Source organism: Bos taurus, chromosome 16, assembly GCF_002263795.3.
Source record: "Bos taurus isolate L1 Dominette 01449 registration number 42190680 breed Hereford chromosome 16, ARS-UCD2.0, whole genome shotgun sequence".
Taxonomy (NCBI): domain Eukaryota; kingdom Metazoa; phylum Chordata; class Mammalia; order Artiodactyla; family Bovidae; genus Bos; species Bos taurus.
Genome location: NC_037343.1, coordinates 75,921,073 through 75,945,844, shown reverse-complemented (window position 1 = coordinate 75,945,844; position 24,772 = coordinate 75,921,073). Strand labels below are relative to the sequence as shown.

General features: G+C 41.5%; 1 protein-coding gene and 1 long non-coding RNA gene across 2 annotated transcripts; both read right to left on the bottom strand.

The window, feature by feature from the left end:
• Nucleotides 1–1,841: 1,841 nt before the first annotated feature.
• Nucleotides 1,842–10,184, bottom strand: LOC132342508 (uncharacterized). The gene is made up of 3 exons (XR_009490932.1): nucleotides 9,904–10,184; nucleotides 3,448–3,539; nucleotides 1,842–2,378 (listed from the first exon to the last, which is right to left on the bottom strand). It is a non-coding gene; the product is annotated as an uncharacterized lncRNA (long non-coding RNA).
• A 6,755-nt stretch (nucleotides 10,185–16,939) lies between these two features.
• LOC519737 (complement factor H-related protein 2) lies at nucleotides 16,940–24,772 on the bottom strand. The gene is made up of 5 exons (XM_002694268.6): nucleotides 24,653–24,772; nucleotides 24,038–24,232; nucleotides 23,518–23,694; nucleotides 19,070–19,252; nucleotides 16,940–18,636 (listed from the first exon to the last, which is right to left on the bottom strand). The coding sequence occupies exons 1-5, from the start codon at nucleotides 24,735–24,737 to the stop codon at nucleotides 18,440–18,442; spliced, it is 837 nt and encodes a 278-aa protein (XP_002694314.1). The 5' UTR covers nucleotides 24,738–24,772; the 3' UTR covers nucleotides 16,940–18,439.

Below are 24,772 nucleotides of genomic sequence, written 5' to 3'. Positions count from 1 at the left end.
AGAGGTTTTCACCATTCAAAAGTACTTAAGGACTCCTCATTAAGTACACAATACTTCTCATGGGAAAAAAGTTAATTATTTACAACATCTAAGTCCCTTTGTAACAACCTTTATAATTGATTTAAAATAGCTTAGGATAATACTAAAAATACCCAACCATGTTAATGGACAGTAGTTTTCATGCCACAGATCAATTAGAACATGATCACCAATAAGGGCAACAGTAAGAAAAGCAAAATAATTAACCCAGGCTGCTTAAAATGCAGGCTGTTTTCAACTTTAACTTCCCGTTGTAAGTCCATGGAGTAAAGTTCACCGGTCGCCATTGATTTCTTCACCACCATTGATCAATTGATGGGTTGAACTTAGGTCTGTGAGTTAATGAATCCTTGATATGAAAATAGTGTGGACACGACTGAAGCGACTTAGCAGCAGCAGCAGAGCTGCTAAAGCGAAAAGTGGCCTTGTTTTGAGTGGTGATAGACTATTATTATTGCCTGCAAAGTCTCATGTTGAGAGAGTTTGTATCCTGTGGCAGGTGATGAGACAAGCAGTGTGCTGAATTTTGAGAAGTGCTTTGAGAGTGCGGTGTATGCCAGGACTTCTTTAGTCTTGCGTTTGTAGTGTCAGCTCCAAATTGGCACTTGCCATTTGGCCCTTGGCATTTGCCCTCTACCTCCACGAGGATTAAATCCTGTGCTGCTGCAGGGGCTGACTTGCAACACCCCTGGGAGGGAGCTCAGGGTGGAGAGCAGACATGAGGCACTCTGTGCTCTGGAAAACTGGCAGAACATGTCGTCAGATAGATATTTTCAGGAGCTGATTTTATGAGCCCAAATAGTATAGCTCCTCATATCCAGGAGTACACTGAGATCCTGCATGATGACATCTACTCTTCGTGACTAGCAGAAACCTTCTGCAAAAAATACAGGCTTGATTGCATGTACTCTCCCTTCACCAAAAGTCACATATATACTCACCTTCCTTGCTACCTGCTCTAAGCAGCTTCTTGGAACTGTCTGAGATGCTGTCTCCTGGGCTCTAGTCCTCATTTTGCCCCAATAAAACTGAACTCACAACCCCCACATCGTGCGTTTTTTAAAGTCAGCAATAACAGTAAAAAAAAAAAAAAAAAACAGATTCTCATGACTGCCCTCATGGAGTTTACATTCTAAAGGGCTTTAGTTTAAACTACAAAATAATACTGTGAGGTGGGAAGTCCTATTATTTCAATTTTGGAAATTTATTTAAAATACAATAGGAAAGTGCATGAACCATTTCTACACAGATCAACAGAGTCTCACTAGCTGAACATACCTGTGAACCTGCACCCAGAGCAAGAGACAGGATGCACCACCTCTCTGATTCCCTCCCACCCCAGGTCACTGCCAAGGTCCACTCCCAGGATAAGCGCAATTTTGACTTCTAACAGCATAGGTCAGTTTTGCCTGGTTTTATTTTGTGATGGCTGTAGTGCATACGTGCTCAGTCATGTCTGACTCTTTGCAACTCCATGGACTGTAGCCTGCCAGGCCCATCTGTCCAGGGGATTTTCCAGGCAAGAATATTGGAATCGGGTTGCCATTTCCTGCTCCAGGGAATCTTCCCAACCCAAGGATCGCACCCTCAACTCTTGTGTCTCCTGTGTTGAGCAGGCAGATTCTTAATCAATTGCACCACCTGAGAAGCCCGGTTTTATCCTACATTTTGAAATCCCAGAGTATTTTTTTTAATATCTGGCTTCTTTCATTTAACACTGTGCTTGTGAGATTCACCCTGGTCTGGGGCTATAGTGAATAACTCCTTCCCTGAGTAGTTTTCCACTTTGCTAATGTGACATGGATTACCTACCCATTCTACTCTTCCTGTACATCTAAGTGACTTCCAATTAAGGTATAAAGATGGCCTCTGCTTATTTTGATTATTTTTTAATTTGAACAGTTTCAAACATAACATTCCCCACTAGATTCTACCATCAACATTTTATTATACTTATAAAATCATGTCTTCATTCATCTATCCGCCTGTCCTTTTTTGACACATTGAAAAGTAAATGGTATTTGTGTGTGCCCCTCTAAAAAATAAAGCAAATATATCCTTAATTCTACTCAGCAGTTTTGCAGATTATTTTTTGACTTGAAATTTACAAAGAAATGTAGAAATTTTAGGTGTACATTCTGAGTCTTGGGCAAGGCAAATATTGTGTACCTCAAACCCTGAAAGAAAGAGCATCTCGAAATGTGGAGGATGGAGGTTGTTGAAGAGCGAACATCTGCATGCTGACAGCAAGGCTACGAATCACGGTGGGTTTTCACTCAAAAGCCGCCTGCATGTGAGGGAAGCAGAGGGCTGCTGCCTGTCCAGGAGGTCATCACCTACTTTAGAGCAGAGAGGACACACGTGGCATTGAGAGGGCTTGTAGGAAAGTGGCCATGGAGCAGAGAGAGTCTCAGAGAAAGTAACAGTAGGGGGAGACACTGAGTAACCTATGTCTTTAATAACATTGCTAACTTTGGCCACCTCATAAGAAGAGTTGACTCATTGGAAAAGACCCTGATGCTGGGGGGAATTGGGGGCAGGAGGAGAAGGGGACGACAGAGGATGAGATGGCTGGATGGCATCACCGACTCGATGGACATGAGTTTGGGTGAACTCCAGGAGTTGGTGATGGACAGGGAGGCCTGGCGTGCTGCAGTCCATAGGGTCGCAAAGAGTCGGACATGACTGGGTGCCTGAACTTGAACTGACTGAACTGAACATAAACATAAAAGTCACTGGACTATTCTTTGAACGTACCTCAATAAGGATCAGTCACGACTACTGACAACAGGAAGAGCCTGTTTCTAATACGCCTACGATGCTCGGCAGGTTGAAGCTTAATGATGCTTTGGCAAAGGAAAGGCAAATGTTAGATCAAATTCTGTTTTGTTCTCATTTAGGTTCGTGTGTGTGGGTGCTGAGTGGCTTCAGTCATGTCCAACTCTTTGCGACACCATAGACTACAGAATCTATCCATGGTATTTTCCAGGCAAGAATACTGGAGTGGGTTGCCATACCCTCCTCCAGAGGATCTCTCCCATCCAGGGCTCAAACCCATGTCTCTTATGCTTCCTCATTCGGGTAATTGAAAATAAACCACAAGTATACCAAATATAAAAGTTATCTGTAGCAATGGTAGAATGTTATTCATAGAATAAAACTCTACCCTCTAAGACTTGTTTCTGAAGTAGGCTTTTGAAAAATTGGAGGGAAAAAAAGGGTCCATACTTTATGCGAGATGAAGAAGCACTATTTTAGGTAGGTCCCCATAAGTATTCCTAGAAATAAGCAAGTTTTTGGACTATTTCTTTCTTCCTTTACGTAGGCCAAAATATTTTACACATAGCAACAAATACATATATGATCAAATAAAAATTGTAAATAAATACTTATCTGCACTATTTTTACCTCTGATTAAGAAGTCATAAGTAAAGTACTTTCATCGGAGTTCTCCCTCTTCATTGAAAGCAGAACTACAGTAGATTATCATTCTTTCTTGACTGAGTGAACAATATAAAAATTAAAATAAAGCCTGTTAGCAAGCCTAGCTACTAGCAACAAGCTACCCAAAAGGCAGTATTTTCTTAATCAGTAAAGATTTTTAAATGTATTAGTCTTTAATTGTTATAAACAAAAATTGGATGTTATACAGACAATAAAACTTCAAAACAAATCACTTGCCTACTGAGAAAAATTCAATAATTTTCAGTACAGAATGCACAATGTCAGTTTCTTGCTTTCAAGCATAAAGTCAAAAAACAGTATGGATAATAAACTGTATTCAGTTCAGTTCTGTTGCGCAATCATGTTGGACTCTGCGACCCCACGGACTGTAGCATGTCAGATTTCCCTGTCCATCACCAAACCCCAGAGTTTGCTCAAACTCATTTCCATCGAGTTGGTGATGCCATACAACCATCTCATCCTCTGTCGTCCCCTTCTCCTCCTGCCTTCGATCTTTCCCAGCATAAGGGTCTTTTCCAATAGTCAGTTCTTCTCATCAGGTGATCAAAGTATTGGTGTTTCAGCTTCAGCATCAGTTCCTCCAATGAATATTCAGGACTAATTTCCTTTAGGATGGACTGGTTGGATCTCCTTGCAGTCCAATGGACTCTCAAGAGTCTTCTCCAACACCACAGTTCAAAAGCATCAATTCTTCGGTACTCAGCTTTCTTTTTTGGTGTGTGTGATTTTAGGATTTTTTTAAAAATTTATTTTAATTAGAGGCTAATTACTTCAAGAAAATTAGAGATACCAAGGGAACATTTCATGCAAAGATGGGCTCGATAAAGGACAGAAATGGTATGGACCTAACAGAAACAGAAGATATTAAGAAGAGATGGCAAGAATACACAGAAGAACTGTACAAAAAAGATCTTCATGACCCAGATAATCAGGATGGTGTGATCACTGACCTAGAGCCAGACATCCTGGAATGTGAAGTCAAGTGGGCCTTAGAAAGCATCACTACGAACAAAGCTGTAGTGGAGGTGATGGAATTCCAGTTGAGCTATTCCAAATCCTGAAAGATGATGCTGTGAAAGTGCTGCACTCAATATGCCAGCAAATTTGGAAAACTCAGCAGTGGCCACAGGACTGGAAAAGGTCAGTTTTCATCCCAATCGCAAAGAAAGGCAATGCCAAAGAATGCTCAAACTACCGCACAATTGCACTCATCTCACATGCTAGTAAAGTAATGCTCAAAATTCTCCAAGCCAGGCTTCAGCAATATTTGAACCGTGAACTTTCTGATGTTCAAGCTGGTTTTAGAAAAGGCAGAGGAACCAGAGATCAAATTGCCAACATCTGCTGGATCATGGAAAAAGCAAGAGAGTTCCAGAAAAACATCTATTTCTGCTTTATTGACTATGCCAAAGCCTTTGACTGTGTGGATCACAATAAACTGTGGAAAATTCTGAAAGAGATCGGAATACCAGACCACCTGACCTGCCTCTTGAGAAATTTGTATGTAGGTCAGGAAGCAACAGTTAGAACTGGACATGGAACAACAGACTGGTTCCAAATAGGAAAAGGAGTACATCAAGGCTGTATATTGTCACCCTGCTTATTTAACTTCTATGCAGAGTACATCATGAGAAACGCTGGACTGGAAGAAACACAAGCTGGAATCAAGATTGCCGGGAGAAATACCAATAACCTCAGATATGCAGATGACACCACCCTTATGGCAGAAAGTGAAGAGGAACTCAAAACCTCTTGATGAAAGTGAAAGTGGAGAGTGAAAAAGTTGGCTTAAAGCTCAACATTCAGAAAACGAAGATCATGGCATCCGGTCTCATCACTTCATGGCAAATAGATGGGGAAACAGTGTCAGACTTTATTTTTTTGGGCTCCAAAATCACTGCAGATGGTGACTGCAGCCATGAAATTAAAAGACGCTTACTCCTTGGAAGGAAAGTTATGACCAACCTAGATAGCATATTCAAAAGCAGAGACATTACTTTGCCAACAAAGGTTCATCTAGTCAAGGCTATGGTTTTTCCAGTGGTCATGTATGGATGTGAGAGTTGGACTGTGAAGAAGGCTGAGCACCGAAGAATTGATGCTTTTGAACTGTGGTGTTGGAGAAGACTCTTGAGAGTCCCTTGGACTGCAAGGAGATCCAACCAGTCCATTCTGAAGGAGATCAGCCCTGGGATTTCTTTGGAAGGAATGATGATAAAGCTGAAACTCCAGTACTTTGGCCACCTCATGCGAAGAGTTGACTCATTGGAAAAGACTCTGATGCTGGGAGGGATTGGGGGCAGGAGGAGAAGGGGATGACAGAGGATGAGATGGCTGGATGGCATCACTGACTTGATGGACGTGGGTCTGAGTGAACTCTGGGAGTTGGTGATGGACAGGGAGGCCTGGTGTGCTGCGATTCATGGTGTCGCATTGAGTGGGACACGACTGAGTGACTGAACTGAACTGAACTGAATTACTTTACAATATTGTATTGATTTTGCCATACATGTTCCTTTATGGTCCATCTCTCACATCCAAACATTACTACTGGAAAAACCATAGCTTTGACTAGACGGATCTTTGTTGGCAAAATAATAATGTCTCTGCTTTTTAATATGCTGTCTATGTTGGTCATAGCTTTTCTTCTAAGGAGTAAGCGTCTTTTAATTCCATGGCTGCAGTCACCATCTGCAGTGATTTTGGAGCCCCCAAAAATAAAGTCTGTCACTGTTTCCATTGTTTCCCCATCTATTTGCCGTGAAGTGATGGGACCAGATGCCATGATCTTTGTTTTTTGAATGTTGAGTTTTAAGCCAGCTTTTTCACTCTCTTCTTTCACTCTCATTGAGAGGCTCTTTAGTTCCTCTTCAATTTCTGCCATAAGGGTGGTGTCATCTGCATATCTGAGGTTCTTGATATTCCTCCCAGCAATCTTGATTCCAGCTGTGCTTCATCCAGCCCAGCATTTCACATGATGTACTCTGCATATAAGTTAAATAAGCAGGGTGACAATATACAGCCTTGACGTACTCCTTTCCCAATTTTTAATCAGTCCGTTGTTCCATGTTCGGTTCTAACTGTTGCTTCTTGACCTGCATACAGATTTCTCAAGAGGCAGATAAGGTGGTCTGGTATTCCCATCTCTTGAAGAATTTTCCACAGTTTGTTGTGATCCACACAGCCAAAAGATTTGGTTAGTAAAAAAGGCAGAAATAGATGTTTTTCTGGAACTCTCTTGCTTTTTCCATGATCCAGTGGATGTTGGCAATTTGATCTCTGGTTCTCTGCCTTTTCTAAATCCAGCTTGAACATCTGGAATTTCATGGTTCATGTACTGTTGAAGCTTGGCCTGGGGAATTTTGAGCTTTACTTTGCTAGTGTGTGAGATGAGTGCAACTGTGCAGTAGTTTGAGCATTCTTTGGCATTGCCTTTCTTTGGGATTAGGATGAAAACTGACCTTTTCCAGTCCTGTGGCTAGTGCTGTGTTTTCCAAATTTGCTGGCATATTGAGGGCAGAACTTTAACAGCATCATCTTTCAGGATTTGAAATAGCTCAACTGGAATTCCATCACCTCCACTAGCCTTGTTCATAGTGATGCTTCCTAAGGCCCACTTGACCTCAATTAGGAATGCATAGATAAAAATTTCGAAGAATGTAAAAGTATGGGTTTTATTTGCAAAAATCATAGGTTGTAACATTATGTATGTATATATTTAAAACTAAATTAATAATGTCACTCTAGTGTCATCATGGCATCTACTGAAATTTTGGGTTAATTACAGGTAACAAGATAGTGAATTTGAAATTCACCTAACTTCACCAGTAATAAACTCACCCAACACAGAAGTATATTGGAAATAATACATTCATAGTTTTTCTTTAATATAGTGTAATCTTTATTCTGGGATTCCCTGGTGGCTCAGTGGTAAAGAATCTGCCTGCCAATGCAGGAGACCTGGGTTCAATCCCTGGGTCGGGAATTCCCATGGAGAAGGGAAAGGCTACCAACTCCAGTATTCTTTCCTGAAGAATTTCATGGACAGAGGAGCCTGGCAGGCTACAGTCCATGTGGCCACAAAGAGTCTGTTACAACTGAGTGACTAACATACTCGAGATACACCTGCAAACTGCATCTCAAGTCTAACCACTCTTCACACCCTCCACTGCTGTGGTCAAACAAAGTCAAACGTGGTCACCTCTAATCCAGACTAGGGTTTCCCAGGTGTTCACTGGCAAAGGATTTGACTGCCAATACAGGAGACTCAAGAGACTCGGGTTCCATCCCTGAGTCGGGAAGATCCCCTAGAGGAGGAAATGGCAACCATGGTTCCCTGGAAAATTCCACAGACAAAGGAGTCTGGTGGTCTACAGTCCATGGTATGGCAAAGAGTCAGACAAGAGTGAGCACATCTCACACACACACACACACACACACAACTCAGACTAAGGAGACAGCCTCCTATCTGGTCTCTCTGCTTCCCTGGCTTTATAAATTAAAAAGGTAAGCCCTTAAAGAATATGATTTGTTAAAATTAAATTTTGAAATGCAATTTGAATTTTTATAAAACACTGATTTTCTTCTCTCAGGACGTTCTGGGTCCAGTACAGGGGAGGGAAAGTTGAGTCACCTGGAAGGCAGACAGCCTCCTGGCGGGAGCGCCCCTGGGCTGACCCTGCAGTGGACACGACGCACCAGGAACGGGGCCTCTGAACGAACTGCATGGTGGTGCCTGGAGCCAAGAACACAGACAAGAAAAGCAAGACGAAAAAGAGGTTGGAAGAGGAAGAAAGGAATTCAACAATATGAAAAATGACGGTGATGGCTCATAGTTGAATATTTTGTCTCAGGCACTGTCAGAGTCCTGTATCTTAGGTCATTTCATGCAGCCAGCACTTAAGTTGTTTATTACGGCCATGATTGGAGATATCCTGAACTGCAGAAACTTTAGTTCTGGTACTGTTTATTTGAGTTTTCCAAAAGTAGCTTTTGGAGATTTTGAACCCTGAAATTCAGGAATCAAGGTAAAACTTCATTGTCTCATCTTGAGAAGATTGTGAGTTCAAATCAAAGAACTTCCATTTGATGATGGTGACAATTTACATATTTGCTGAGATATACATATACACATGCCATGGTATCTTTTACACATTGACTTGGAGATAGAACTGGATTAATTTACCCTGATTCTAGATCCTAATTTAGCCTGTAATTATCATTTATGAAAGAATCGGGACTTACAATTGTCCAGTGAATCTCATGCACACATTTTGATTCCAAACACAGTCTTTGAATATTTTTTTACAAATATGTCTTGTGAAAGACTCTCCACTAATTCTGATTAGTAGCTGCACAGCTATTATTCACACACACCTCCTCCCCCACCAAAAAAAAAAAAAAATCTGGACTTAGAAAATGTCCTTGACTTTGTATGATGTTCAAAGCTGAAGAATAGTTTGGGGTAAGAATGAGTTAACTTTTCTCTTTAATTTGGCCATTATCTATGGAGTCAAAGGAAGTTTCAGTTATGACTTTCTCATTAAAATGAAAATCTTTCAAAAGATTGGGGACACGTAATTTAGCAGATTTGAATTATAAACATTACTTAGATGTATATTTGGGGGCTGCAAAGGTGTTTTAGTTTGTCTATTTCCTTTTTTAAGGCATGACAAAATGTAGTACTATTCTTTTCTTCCTTAAGTAAAAGTGCTAGTCACTCAGTTGTGTCCCAACTCTGTGACCTCATGGACTGTAGCCAGCCAGGCTCTTCTGTCCATGGGATTCTTCAGGCAAGAATACTGGAGTGGGCTGCCATTTACTTCCCTAGAGGATCTTTCCCACCTCCAGAGATTGCTCCTTCCCACCTTCCCGCCAAGGATGGAACTCCTGTCTCTAGCCTTGCAGGCAGATTCTTTACTGTCTGGACCTTCCCTGATAGCTCAGTTGGTAAAGAATCATCCTGCAATGCAGGAGACCCCCTGGAGAAGGGAAAGGCTCCAGCATTCTTGAGCTTCCCTGGTGGCTCAGCTGGTAAAGAATCTGCCTGCAATGTGGGAGACCTGGGTTCGATCCCTGGGTTGGGAAGATCCCCTGGAGAAGGGAAAGGCTACCCACTCCAGTATTCTGGCCTGGAGAGTCCATGGGGTCGCAAAGAGTCGATCAGGACTCAGCGACTTTCACTTCACTTTACTGTCGAAGCCACCAGGGAGCTGAAAGTTTAATTGACTAATCCAGAAGAAGAGCACACGTGCAAACAGGATGCTCAAGTGCTCCGTGAAGTGGCTGAGGGACAGGGCGGGCCGGGACGCCGCCTTCTTTGCCCTGGGACCTCTCTGCCCCGCCCGCGGCCTTGGCTCTGGCGGGCTTCTCTCCCAGCAGCAGCGCCCCGCCCCCCACCTGGGTGCCAGGTCGCCACCGAGGCCTCCGGGTCCGCCGGGATGCTCCGAGCGGCCTCCGAAGGAAGGCGCACCGCGTCCCCTCGAGGAGCTGCGGGGATCTAGAGAGAATTCGCCCCTTCTCGAATCGCCGAGTCCCAGGAAGATAGCCAGGCCAAGAGACTCTCAAACTGCAAGGAGGAGCTAATGGCGCAGGGGCATCGCCCAGTTTAAAATTCCCGCCTCCACCAATGGGCACGCCCGGTACCGCCCACCTTCGCGCGAAGCCAATCAACCAGCAGCAGCGCCAGCCAATGAGGAGACGGCGCCTTATTTAAACTTGGCGCGTCGCTTTCCTTGAGGAGGCAGCGAGGGCAGCGGGGTCTCCGCGGCCTCTGAGGGCCGGGGCTTAGGTTCGGAATTCGCTTTTCGGTTTTGTGAACAGGTTCAGATCAGATCAGTCGCTCAGTCGTGTCCCACTCTTTGCGACCCCATGAATCGCAGCACGCCAGGCCTCCCTGTCCATCACCAACTCCCGGAGTTCACTCAGACCCACGTCCATCAAGTCAGTGATGCCATCCAGCCATCTCATCCTCTGTCGTCCCCTTCTCCTCCTGCCCCCAATCCCTCCCAGCATCAGAGTCTTTTCCAATGAGTCAACTCTTCGCATGAGGTGGCCAAAGTACTGGAGTTCCAGCTTTAGCATCATTCCTTCCAAAGAAATCCCAGGGCTGATCTCCTTCAGAATGGACTGGTTGGATCTCCTTGCAGTCCAAGGGACTCTCAAGAGTCTTCTCCAACACCACACTTCAAAAGCATCAATTCTTCGATGCTCAGCCTTCTTCACAGTCCAACTCTCACATCCATACATGACCACTGGAAAAACCATAGCCTTGACTAGATGAACCTTTGTTGGCAAAGTAATGTCTCTGCTTTTGAATATGCTATCTAGGTTGGTCATAACTTTCCTTCCAAGGAGTAAGCGTCTTTTAATTTCATGGCTGCAGTCACCATCTGTAGTGATTTTGGAGCCCCCCAAAAATAAAGTCTGACACTGTTTCCACTGTTTCCCCATCTATTTGCCATGAAGTGATGGGACCAGATGCCATGATCTTCGTTTTCTGAATGTTGAGCTTTAAGCCAACTTTTTCACTCTCCACTTTCACTTTCATCAAGAGGCTTTTGAGTTCCTCTTCACTGTCTGCCATAAGGGTGGTGTCATCTGCATATCTGAGGTTATTGATATTTCTCCCGGCAATCTTGATTCCAGCTTGTGTTTCTTCCAGTCCAGCGTTTCTCATGATGTATTCTGAATATAAGTTAAATAAACAGAGTGACAATATACAGCCTTGACGTACTCCTTTTCCTATTTGGAACCAGTCTGTTGTTCCATGTCCAGTTCTAACTGTTGCTTCCTGGCCTGCATACAAATTTCTCAAGAGGCAGGTCAGGTGGTCTGGTATTCCCATCTCTTTCAGAATTTTCTACAGTTTATTGTGATCCACGCAGTCAAAGGCTTTGGCATAGTCGATAAAGCAGAAATAGATGTTTTTCTGGAACTCTCTTGCTTTTTCCATGATCCAGTGGATGTTGGCAATTTGACCTCTGGTTCCTCTGCCTTTTCTAAAACCAGCTTGAACATCAGGAAGTTCATGGTTCAAATATTGCTGAAGCCTGGCTTGGAGAATTTTGAGCATTACTTTACTAGCATGTGAGATGAGTGCAATTGTGCGGTAGTTTGAGCATTCTTTGGCATTGCCTTTCTTTGCGATTGGGATGAAAACTGACCTTTTCCAGTCCTGTGGCCACTGCTGAGTTTTCCAAATTTGCCGGCATATTGAGTGCAGCACTTTCACAGCATCATCTTTCAGGATTTGGAATAGCTCAACTGGAATTCCATCACTTCCACTAGCTTTGTTAGTAGTGATGCTTCCTAAGGCCTACTTGACTTCACATTCCAGGATGTCTGGTGAACCGATTGGTTGATGGTAAAGCATCTGCCTACTACGCGAGAGACGGGGGTTCAATCCCTGGGTGGGGAAGATCTCCTGGAGAAGGAAATGGCAACCCACTCCAGTACTCTTGCCTGAAAAATCCCACGGACGGAGGAGCCTGTAGGGTACAGTCCATGGAGTCGCAAAGAATTGGACACGACTGAGCGACTTCACTTTGGTTGAAGTGAAGAGAGTCACAGCTCTTCCACCGTAAATGCAGCTGTCTTGGTGGTTGCCGGCATAGTCATTCCCTCACAGTACTTTGAGGGAGATCAATGTACTCGCCCGGGATCCCTCCGCCACTTCCTGGGCCCAAAAGGGAGAAAATGAGGAAAATGGAAATTAAATGTACAGTTAGTGCGAACGTGCTGATGTCAGTGCGTGGTGTCGGTGCAGTGGCTCAGTAATTTACCTGCTGGTTCTTACCTCGGGATTCTGGGAGCAAAACCAGGTAAACAAACAAAACCCGAGATTCCCAGTAATTCATAAGCGGTGGTCTTTACGGGCATGGCCCTCAACAGATAACTTCTCGGTTTTCATTTAAATTGTATATATCTGATAGTAATGATTGTAGCCTACATGTTACTCTCTGCCAGGGGTTGTGTTAAGCCCTGCACGTGTTTATCTCCACCTTCCCTTCCACCCTTGGAGAAGAGACCGTTATTCGCGATTCACAGAAGAGCAAGGCCGGCGTCCAGCCAGCTGGGAGTGGCGAGGCCAGGAGGGACACTGGCGGTTCGGCTTCTTTTGCTGTCCCTGCTGCTCGCGCTTCCTCTAAAGACATGAGGAGACTAAAAAATAACCTGTGGATGTGCGTACAGCCACACAGAATACATGAAAAAAAACTCCCTGAATGGAAAACCAAAATGAGGAAAGTGAGATAGGAAATTGTATTCACTGACACCCAATTTGACCTGATGTTGAACCCTGTTAGCTTAACAACACTTACCCAAAAAATTTTATAGAGGTGTTTTTGAATCCCTTAGGACTGATTCACAATGAGAACACTCTATGCTAAGTCGCTTCAGTCGTGTCCGACTCTTTGTGACCCTATGGACCAGAGCCCGCCAGGCTCCTCTGTCCATGGGATTGTCCAGGTGAGAATACTGGAGTGTGTTGCCATTTCCTTCTCCAGGGGATTTTCCTGACCCAGGGATCTAACCTGTGTTGCCTGCTTTGGCAGGCGGATTCTTTACCACTAGTGCCACCTGGACAATACTTACTCAAAAATGTTTATAAAGGTATTTTTGAATCCCTTAGGATTGATTCTCAATGAGAACACTATAATTTTTAAGCAAAACATTAATGTGAATGATGATAACTTTCTAATACACTAAATTTATGTTTATTATTTCATACTGCAATGTTATTCATCACATTAACATTGCAAATATAAGCCCTCTTAAGCTCAAGTCACTGCAATGTTTGTTTCAACTCTTTTTAACAGGCTAGGAACCAACCACCTACTTGTGGCCTGTGGTTTACTTTAAACTCTTTCTATGATGGACGAGGTGGTATTGTCCTCTCTGGAGTAGATGTATTTTCTGAGTCTGGAGGCTGTACATCCCCATGAACAATAGAATGCTTCTTCTAGAACTAAAGAATCCATGGTGGTTTTCAAAATGTGTCTAAAAAGTCTTAGCCATTCCTCTTTTCATTCAAGAAGGAAAATAATCTATGTCTTTGGGTGGTGTAGACTTAGGGATTCACAATGGCAGAAGTGACATGGTATCTCTTCCTAGACTAGGTTATAAAAGCCTGCAGCTTAAATTCTGCCTGTCTTCTCACTCTTTCTTCTTATTTTTTCCTGGGAGTAGCCAGCTGCCCATCACCGGGCAGCCCTGTGGAGAGAGGCCATGTGGGGAGAACTCGGGCCCAGAAGTGAGCTCGGAGGAGAAGCTTGCTCCAGGACAGTGTCTGGAGACCTCACTGCCATGAACTTTGACCTCAGCCCCAGGGGAAATCTTGAGCCAGAGCCATCAGCTTAGCCCCTAGACTCCTGACCCACTGGACCTGTCAGGTAATAAATGTCTATTGTTCTAAGTGGTTACAATCGGTCTAATTTGTTACACAGCGGTGGAGAATTAGGTGTCCCACACTGCACTACAAATAGTGACAGTTTTACTCCATCTTTTCCAATTTGGATGTTCTTATTATGTTGATAAATGTTCCCTCTATAACCACTTTGTTGAGTTCTTTTTAAAATCATAAATAGTTGCCTACAGACTAAAGAAATTTTTAATGAATTTTATTTGTGCCTGGCATTCTGAACTATTAGGACAATTATAAAACAGTCTTGCTTTTTCTCCTTTGCTCCTACAAACTTTATATATGTAAAATAAGTTAGGCCCCACAGCTTTCCTACTTCTTAATGTGCTCAGGCACTCAGTTGTGTCCAGCTCTTTTGCAACCCCATGAACTGTGGCCCACCAGGCTTCTCTGACCATGGGATTTTCCAGGCAAGAGTACTGGAGTGGGTTTCCATTTACTTCTTAATAACCTTAGTCAGTGCAGTCTTACCTGGAGGTTAGGAGATAAGACTGAATGTTCTGATCCTCTGATCATAAATTTGGCTCTGCCAGCCAAAACTGGCAGCCAGCTCCAGTTTTAGGGGCTTTCCCAAAGTCACCTCGTTAACATAGCAATATACACATTTATTACTCTCAGCACTTAGTAAAAATCATATGATCCTTGCAGTAGATGCACAAAAAGCATTTAACAAAATTCCACATCCATTTATGTTATGCTAGTGTTTAGAACTGTGAAGCACAAACCTTGTAGGAAGACTAAGTGTATGAGAAATAGAGTTTGGTCATCTGAATGTCAAATTATACACACATTTTTATAAATCACAATTTGACAGAAGGAAACTCTTCTGAACTCATTTTAAGAGGCCAACATTACTCTGATAATAAGATCAGATAATGACACCACAAGAAAAGAAAATTGCAGGCCAATATCCCTGGTGAATATAAATATAACAATTTTCAGTAAAATATTAGCAAACTGAATTTATCAACACATTAAAGGATCATAGGCTGTGATCTGCTGCTGATGCTCAGGTAGCTTTTATTCCAAGGATGTGGAAATGGTTCAATATTCACTAACCACTGTGATATAACTCATTAACACAATGAAGGATAAAAATCATAAGATCATTGCAATAGTTGTAGCAAAAGCATTTAACAAAATTCCACATCCATTTATGTTAATGCTATCAATAAAGTGGGTGTACAGGGAATGGCCGTACATGGCACAACTAATATTTAATGATGAAAAGCTGAAAGTTTTTTTGTCTATCATCAAGACGGACAAGGATACCCACTAAAAGACTTCCTGGACCCCATTCCACTGTGCTTGTGTATCTGTGTGAAGCCTTTCTAACACCAGTAAGCAGTTCCCAGATGCCAGCAGGGTGTCCAAGAAATCAATTTAATTGTGACACTATCCAGAGATAAAATCAGATTCCACAGGTAAAGGGCTCATTCCCATAAGATCACCCTATACTTCAAACACTCAGTTTGTTACCTGTGCTTCTGACCAACCGCTACAAACTGGAGGTTCCTACAACCTCCTCCAACTCAGGATGCCAGTCAGGGTCTAGGTTGTCACATGTACTTCTGACCGACTGGCTATCAATCAGAGGTTCCCATTTTCCCCTCCTTGGGTTTGATTAATTTACTAAAATGGCTTTCTCACTAGATTATCAGCTTATTACAAAGGACATTAAAGACTACAAATCACAAGCCAGATGAAGAGATCAAAACCATAGTGAGATGTCACCTTACACCTGCCAGAAAGGCTGTTGTTAAAAAGACAAAGTTACCAAGTGCCAGCAGGGGTATGATGGAGAAGGAAATGGCAACCCATTCTGGTATTCTTGCCTGGAGAATCCCGTAGACAGAGGAGCCTGGTGGGCTCCTGTCCATGGGGTCGCACAGAGTCAGACACGACTGAAGCAACTTAGCATGCATGCATGCATTGGAGAAGGAAATGGCAACCCACTCCAGGGTTCTTGCCTGGAGAATCCCAGGGACAGGGGAGCCTGGTGGGCTGCCGTGTATGGAGTCGCACAGAGTTGGACACGACTGAAGCGACTTAGCATCAGGGGTATGACAAGAGAAACCTCAAGCACTTTCGGTAGAGTGCAAACTGGTTTGCTGGTTGGACTTCCCAGGTGGCGCTAGTGGTAAAGAACCTGCCTGTCAGTGCAGGAGTTGTGGGTTTGATCCCTGAGTCAGGAAGATCCCCTGGAGGAAGATGTGGCAACCCACTCTAGTATTCTTACCTGGAAAATCCCATGGACAGAGAAGCCTGGCGGGCGGCCGTCTGTGGAGTCATAAGGAGTCCAACACGACTGAAGCAACTTAGCACACACACAAACTGGTTCAGCCAGTTTGGTAAACAGTATGGAAGTTCCTCAAATAATTAAAAATGGAACTACTATATGATCCAGCAATTCCACTTATACAAAGAAAATGAAAATACTAATTCAAAAAGATACATGCGCCCAGTGTCCACTACATTATTTACAGTAGCAAAGATATGGAAGCAACCCAAGTATTCATAGATGGCAGAATGGATAAAGAGAATGTGGTATATGTATTCAGAGAAATATTATCCAGCCTTAAAAAGATGAAATTTTTCCATTTGTGAAAACATGGATGGACCTTGAGGGCATTACGCTAAATGAAATGTCAGAGAAAGACAAAGAACATATGATCTTACTTACATGTAAAATAAAAAACAAACCCATAAAAACAAATAAACAAACCAACCAAAAACTGAGCTTAAGGATACCAAGGGTTGATTAGTGGTTGCCAGAGTCTGGAGGTAGAATAGGGAGTTGGGCAAAACGGGTGAAGAAAAAGTAAAAACTTTCAGTTGTGGGGAAAAAAAAAAAAGTCGTTGGGATGTAACATACAGCAGGTAAGCACAGCTAATAATGTGTTAAAATAATATATTTTAAAGCTGTAGACAGTAGATCTTAAAATTTCTTACCACAAAAAAAAATTTTATAACAATGTATAGTAATAGATATTTAAACAAAAGAGTAACAAAGTATTACCTTAAAATATTTTTGCTTTATTTATATTTATTTTCATCTTTCAGTGTTCATATTTTTGTAGAAATTTGAAATGTTTCTAATCAACTGATTTGTTCATTGGAATACAATTGCTTTACAGTGTTGTGTTGATTTCTGCTGTACAACAAAGTGAAACCACCATATGTTTACATATATCCCCTCCCTCCCCCCAACCCGCGTCATCCCACCCATCTCAGTTGTCACGGAGCACCGGCTGGAGCTTCCTGTGCTACAGCGGGTTCCCACCAGCTGCCTGTTTTACCCTTGGTAGTGTGTGTATGTCAATCCTAATCTCCCGATTTCATCTACCTTCCTCTTCCCCCACTGTGTACACATGTTTGTTCACAACTGTGTCTCTATTCCTGCCCTGCAACGAGGTTCATCTGTATCATTTTTCCTAGATTCCACCTATATGCATTAGTATATGATTTTTTTTCTCTTTATGACTTACTTCACTCTGCATGACAGACTCAAGCAACTGACAAAGGATTCATCTCCAAAATATACAAATAGTTCATGCAACTCAATAGCAAAACAACAAACAACCCAATCAAAAAATGGGCAGAAGACCGAAATAGACCTTTCTTCAAAGAAGACATACATGAAAGAGGCACATGAAAAGATCTAAACATCACTAATTATTAGAGAAATGCAAATCAAAACTGCCATGAGTTATCACCTCACACCAGTCAGAGTGGCTATCATAAAAAATCTACAGACAATAAATGCTGGAGAGGGTGTGGAGAAAAGGGAACCCTCTTGCTCTATTGTTAGGAATGTAAATTGATACATCCTTGTGGAGAACACTATGGAGGGTCCTTTAAAAGGTAAAAATAGAACTACCATATGACCCAGCAATTCCACTGCTGGGATATCCCTGAGAAAACCAGGGATTTAAAAATTTATAACTTAAAATGACACATGTACTCCAGTGTTCATTGGAACACTATTTACAATAGGCCAGACATGGAAGCAGCCTAGATGTGTATCAACGGATAAATGGATAAAGAAGATGTGGTACAAAAACACAGTGGAATATTACATAGTCATAAAAAGAAATGAAATCTAATTACTAATCTAATAAACTAGATCTAATGACTAATGTAGGTATGACACACAGGTTTTCACGTGTTTGTGAAATGATATTATGAGGATGGAGATAAGCATTTTTTATGAAATAAAGTCTCAGAAAACTTCAGAAGTTATGGAGAATGTTTTAGAAAGTTAGAATGATGGATGGAAGGAGGCACTGAAGTGATTGCATCTAATTTCTTCCCAAAGATGTTTTATAAATAGGACATGTAACATTTTGACTTTCCAAGTGTTAATGAAGTGCTTTTAAGAAGTGATTAGTTGGTCACCTGGATTATAATTGCACCATCCACATAATATTTAACATAAATTCTGGTTTACTTGATAAAATAAGAATTGGATTAATAATGAAAAGTTCAGTTTTATGACTGCATTTAACCAATGTTTCATTCACAATGAGGATACACCACTTTTCCTTCATGACAGGTTGTTCGAAATGTACGAATTGGTGTCGTTGGGCGATATCCACGTTTACATGTAAATTCAATAGTGTCATCTGTTCTAGTATAAAGTTTTTTATCATCTCTCCATTTTAACTGTATGTTATGTTGTTTCATCATTTCTTCTGAAATTACACATGCATCTGAAGTTAAAAAGAAACATAGAACATTAAGTAGTATACAAGTATATCCCTCAGGATTTTAGACTTCCAAGTAGAATCTTCTACACTGGTCCAGGATTTTATTCTCAAAATCTTTTCCAAGCCAACTTACTGAAAATCCATTATGTAGATTCCAATTAATGATATTAAAATGAGGTGCTACGTTTAATTTATTAAGTGTTATAATGAAGGAGTCATGAAGTCAATATCACATTGAGTTTATATTAAATAATCTTTCATTGCTATGATTCCTTGAACAAGAGTTTTTCAAACTTTATTTTCTCATGTATTATTATCTGTTAGTCACGCATTCAATAGAATTGTTGTTAGTCCATAATATTTCTATTCTAAATAGCAAAATGTTATACGAATTACACTGAGTTTCCCAGGACCTATGAGAAGATGAAAGCATTACCTAAGCACTTTGGTGGTTCAGACCACTCTCCATTCCGACACACTATGTGTCTGTTTCCCTGAAGTACGTAGTAGGCCTGGCACTGGTACTCAACAGCCGATCCTGGAGGATACTGTGATAATGGGAATGAGACAGTGTCTCCATTGTCTATTGGTGGAGGAGGCCCACATCTTCCTCGAGGGTCTAAACACATAATTTGACTTATTGAGAGACCAAAGAAAAACAGAGGTGAAAGAAAGCAAATAAAAGTATACCACAATATGTAATATCAAGATTTATGATTTCTGATGACAGAAATGATTCATTTAAGGAATTTTAATCAGTTAAACTGAGAGTCAAATTTTAAGGCCTTCCTTTCACCCCATGTGAAAGCATACATTAGACATTAACAAACATGTCTGCTTCGTGGTATTCTGGTACTTAAAAATGTTTTCCTTAATGAATGTATGCTAGAAAGATGGACTGCTACCATAAACAAAGGAAGTTTCTTGGTCTTAGGTATTAAGCATACTGCAATGGCTATTGAATCTTTAGTTATTTTTAAAATTGATTTTCATTTTTTTTCCAAGAGAAACATCAACTTCTTAAATAAAACTCAAGGAATTACAAATGTGTATAATGTGAAGGGAATTTCAGGCTTTCTGTCTGGACAAAATGAGAAGGGAACATTTCTGCTTATTTCTTCTGTTACATATTCCCTCTGTTAACTAAAAATCCTGAACAGAATTATAAAAACCAACACAAGAGGTTGTGAAGAGTGTAGAAAAGAAGTCGATTGTTTTGAGACCTTGGGATTCAAGGAGTTACGATGCACTGGTTGTTGGAGCTTTCACTTTGCTTTGTATGTATCAGGACCGGGCACTGAGATTGCAACCCAGAAATGATCTCACATTCAGGCAAAATTAACAAACAAAAAGGTCACAAGAAGGTTCTGCTTTCTTTAGGCACAGGCCCAGGAAAGGACCAACCTAGCAAGGCAGAAACATTTTTCACAGTACAGGACTTAGTCTAGAAAAACACCACAGAGGAAACCTAAGAGTAACGCTCTCTTCACCTTGATCAGCAGGGGCCTTTGATGAGCCTAGACTTTTCACCCGCGCTGGAAGGGAACAAGATGCCTGTCCTTGTGTTTGGACTGCACCCTGGGGGTTTCATGGTCTCCTGGAACCTGGACCTTACATCTGCCGTAAAGTTACTTTTGTGGATAGATGCTAAATTTTTATTATGGAAGGTGGGATACCAGGAGGAGCATCTTATCCTTTATCTTGCTGACATCACTCTAATCTCTGTGCTATTTTTGTCTGTATTTCATAATTGTTCTCTTCTTTCTGTTTGGAATTTCTTGTTTCTAATAATTTTGTATATTCTCTATTTTATTAATCTCTGTTTAGCAGATTGCTTCTGTTTCCTTTCTTCAATTAATAATAATTCAATCACATTACAGTTTTTTGGACACCTATATGTTTGGTTTGCAAATGCTCATTTAAAAAAAAATTTATTCTATATCAGAGCACAGCTGAACTGTTCAGTAAAGTGACTCAGGTGTTCAGTACAGTGTTCAGTAAAGTGACTCAGTTATACATATACATGTATCTCTTCCTGGAAATTGTTTTTATTGCAGTATAGTTGATTTGCAGTGTTGTGTTAGTTTCAGGCGGAAAGCAAAGTGAATCTCTTATACATATATCGACTCTTTTTTAGATTCATTTCCCATAATCACCCAATAAAGGTGATTTTTAAAAATTGTTAAAATCATCTGTATTCAGATTTGAATTACATACAATAAAATCCACGTGTCAGCCAATGATGTGACAATGTGTAAGTGTCACAAACCCAACCCACTAGAGGCAGTTTTCTTCTCCCTTTACAGTTCTGCTGTTCCATTTCTACTCCATCCCTCCCCCACAACTCTCCTCCGCTTGGAAGCTCATGTTTTCTGTCCCTCTGGAGGAATGCTGTCTTCCTACAACTTTGTTTATGGATTCATACAACATGCCTTCTCTTGCATCTGGCTGCTTTATGGCATCAAATGTCGGGCCCCGTCTGCTCTGTGGTGTCTTGCATCATTAGCTCACTCCTTTTCATTGTGGAGCAGGGTAGCTTTATATAAACATAAGTATGTTTATCCATTTTATCCTCTGTTGACTGTCTTTTGAAGTGCTTCCAGCTTGTGGCAGTTATAATTGAGCTATTTATGAGCACCTGAACTCAAGTCTTCGAGTAAACATGTATTTCCTATTTCCTGCTGTATATTTAAAAGTGAAATTGCTGGGCTATCTGATACATGCATGATTAAATCTATAGGAAACTGCCACACTGATATTCAGAGTGATTGTACCATCTTACATTCCCACCAGCAATGTGTGAGAGTTCCAGTTGAATCCTCACTAACAAACAGAATGATTGGGTTTTTTTTAACTGAGGTACAATTGGTTTCCAATACTGTGTTAGTCTGAGGTGTATAGCATGGTGATGCAGTACTTTTATAGATTATACTCCCTTGTAGTTTAAGACAGAGACTGTAATTCCCTCTGCTATACCATATACCCGTGTGGCATATCTGTTCTATATAATACATGGTACTTAGTACCCCTTAGTCCCATACCTCTAACTTGCCCCTCCCTACTTCCTTCCATCTTTTGGTAACTATGAATTTTTTCCTATATCTGGGAGTCTGTTTCTGTTTTGCATATACATTCAGTTATATTATTTTTTAGATTCCATATATAAATGATATCAGAGTATTTGACTTTCTGAGTTGAGTGCATTTCACTGAAGATTATATTCTCTGGGGCTATCCATGCTGTTACAGATGGCACTACTTCATTCTCTTTTGTGGCTGTGTAGTATTCCACTGTATATATACAATGGAAAACACCTGAGTTGGTTGCCAGGGGGGCCAACCTTGTGATGAGATTACAAGTTTCAATCCCACAACCCTGACCTCCAGGGAGGGAAGAGTGGCTGCAGATCGCATCAACTGCTGATGGCCCATGGCGTAATCAATTGCCCCTGCCATAAAACCTCCATAAGAAAAAAAGGATGGGATTCTGAGAGATTCCTGGTTGGTGAACATGTGGATGTGCTGGAAGAGTGGCTACTACGAGGGGCCTGGAAGTTCCTCGCCTTCTACACACCTCACCCTGTGCATCTCTTCCATCTGAGTGTTCCTCAGTTATGTTCTTTATATTCTTTAAGCTGGGAATCTGGGAAACCAAATGTTTCTTTCAGTTCTGTGAACCACTCTAGCAAATTAATTGAATGGGAAGAAGAGGTGGGACCCTCTAATACATAGCCCGTAGACAAAAGCATAGATGACAAGCTAGACTGGTGATGACTTGGGAAGCGGGCGGTGGGAGGAAGAAGTCTTGGGGGCCTGAGCGTCTGCCTGTGGGAACTGATCATATTTCCAGTTAGACAGTTTCAGGGAATTGCTTGGTGCTATGGAAAACATGCATCGTCGTGATAGGAAAGATCATTAAACAACTGGAATGGCCTATTTCAACAACTATAACTAGGTTTGTCCTAAGTTCAAGTAAAAGCCATGTGTGGTAACTGAAATATTCAACTTGACAAATTTGAAAAAGGCTAGTTTTCTTTCCCTTTGTTTCCTCCCTATGTATCATTCACTTACTTGCTGAAGGACCTTGTCAGAGTCAACTGGCTGCCTTTTAAAGTTCCATGCTGCTGCTGCTAAGTCACTTCAGTCGTGTCCGACTCTGTGCGACCCCATAGTCGGCAGCCCACCAGGCTCCCCCGTCCCTGGGATTCTCCAGGCAAGAACACTGGAGTGGGTTGCCATTTCCTTTTCCAAGGCATGAAGGTGAGAAGAGAAAGTGAAGTCGCTCAGTTGTGTCTGACTCTTAGTGACCCCATGGACTGCAGCCTACCAGGCTCTGTTGCTGCTAAGTCGCTTCAGTCGTGTCTGACTCTGTGCGACCCCATGGACTGCAGCCTACCAGGCTCCTCCATCCATGGGATTTGCCAGGCAAGAGTACTGGAGTGGGGTGCCATTGCCTTCTCCATTAAAGTTCCATGAGAGAACCATATTTTGACTTGCTTCTTTTGATGCATTGTTACATTATGTGAAGCTATTAGGATTCACATTAAAATGCTGTATATTCAAAAGCAGCACAATATGTATTACCAAGATTTGTTGATTCTGATAAAAATCGTTCACTGAAGAAACTATATAATGTGAGAATTATAGTTTTTCACCATGTTCTTGGCTAGTGTTTGCTATTATTACCTACATTTAACTTATGTAAGTAGACAAAATGATTTTCTAGTGATGACCCAGATATTTGCAGCTCTACTTAGGCAGAGTTGGAACCTTGAACTGAAAAGGTGATGATGGTAGCAACAGCAATATTGCCTGTACTTAATATTGTTATTTCTCTATAAAATATAAGTGAATACCGGACCTGAGAGCACAGCATGTTACTCACAGACATGACGGCATTCAGGAGGGGAGGACCAGCCTCTTTCTCCACATGTAATGTTGCTCTGACCATTTGGGAGGCTGTAGCCAGTATCACACACAATGTGAACGATGTCACCTTCTCGGTGCGTTTGTCCTGAAGATGTAGATTGACCATTTTCCACCCAAGGGAAAAAGCACTGTCCTAAAAGGCAAAAAATGACTGGTACTCATTTTGCAATGAAAGAGTATGACATTTTGCGAAGTTCCGAAGAGAAATCAAGTACAACAAAATTGCTTCTTAAAATTTGGCCATGCATGTAAAAAATTAGTATGCCATGTCATTAATTCCAACTTGTATAATGAAAACATTTTTCATTTGTAAAGTCACTTTCCACAGACATCTTCTCATAATAACTGTCTTAGGTCATCTTTGCTGGCTCCTCTGGTCTCCACTGTCCAGACCCTGAAATTCCTTCAGGCACAGCCTCTCCACCCACTGGACACACTGATAATTCATCCCAGTAATGAGTAGGGTGCTTACTCACTGAGGCACTTTGGTGTTGGGGACCATCCTTCCTCTGTACAGTTTATTCGAGTCCAGAGTGATTGTGAAGGAGTCACAAAGCTGTGTTCACAGGTGTAGTAGAAATATTTCCCTACATCAGCTGGGAAGATTTTTTTATATCTATTTTCATTATATATGCTTCCATGTTTTATTTCTGGAAAATCACACGTTTTTCCTTAAGAAAAAAAATAGTTATTGTACATTAGTGAGTAGTTTTATGTTTGTTAATAATCCCACTGATGAATTTATTCTTCTTCTTAGCTTAATTATCTCACTTGTAGTAGTGATAGAGATCTGGGACAGTCTATAACTAACAGGGTGCAAAGGTCCTGGAGAAACGCAGGATGTTTATGTTCTTTGGAAGTGTTTCTAATATTGACATTATACAGGGGAAAAGAAGAGAGAGAAAACATAATGTATTTTCTTTTCCTTAGAGTATGAGGTAATTTCCCTGTAAGTTTACTCTTCATCATGACGACACAATGCGGACAATTTCCACAAGTCACCTATTAAAATATAAAGACCCATGAAAGTAGGTAAAACACGAAGCTACGCTTAAGAGGGAAGCTGAGTGTTCAGATCTGTTTCAACTTACCTCGCCCATGAGCACAGCAAACCCACAGGGTGAGGATGACATTGAGTAGTAACAGCATGTTAGACATTCTCAAAGGCAGGTTCATGCAAATGTTCCAGTTGTGTGGTTTGGTTGTTTAGC

What these genes read in the sequence shown, in the direction of transcription:
- LOC519737 (XM_002694268.6), bottom strand. Translation starts at nt 24,737, where the DNA reads ATGAACCTGCCTTTGAGAATGTCTAACATGCTGTTACTACTCAATGTC. An exon ending in TTGCTGTGCTCATGGGCGAG is followed by an intron (nt 24,233 to 24,652) that starts GTAAGTTGAAAC and finishes TTTTTTCTTAAG; the next exon opens with GAAAAACGTGTGATTTTCCA. An exon ending in CCCAACACCAAAGTGCCTCA is followed by an intron (nt 23,695 to 24,037) that starts GTGAGTAAGCAC and finishes TTTGCCTTTTAG; the next exon opens with GACAGTGCTTTTTCCCTTGG.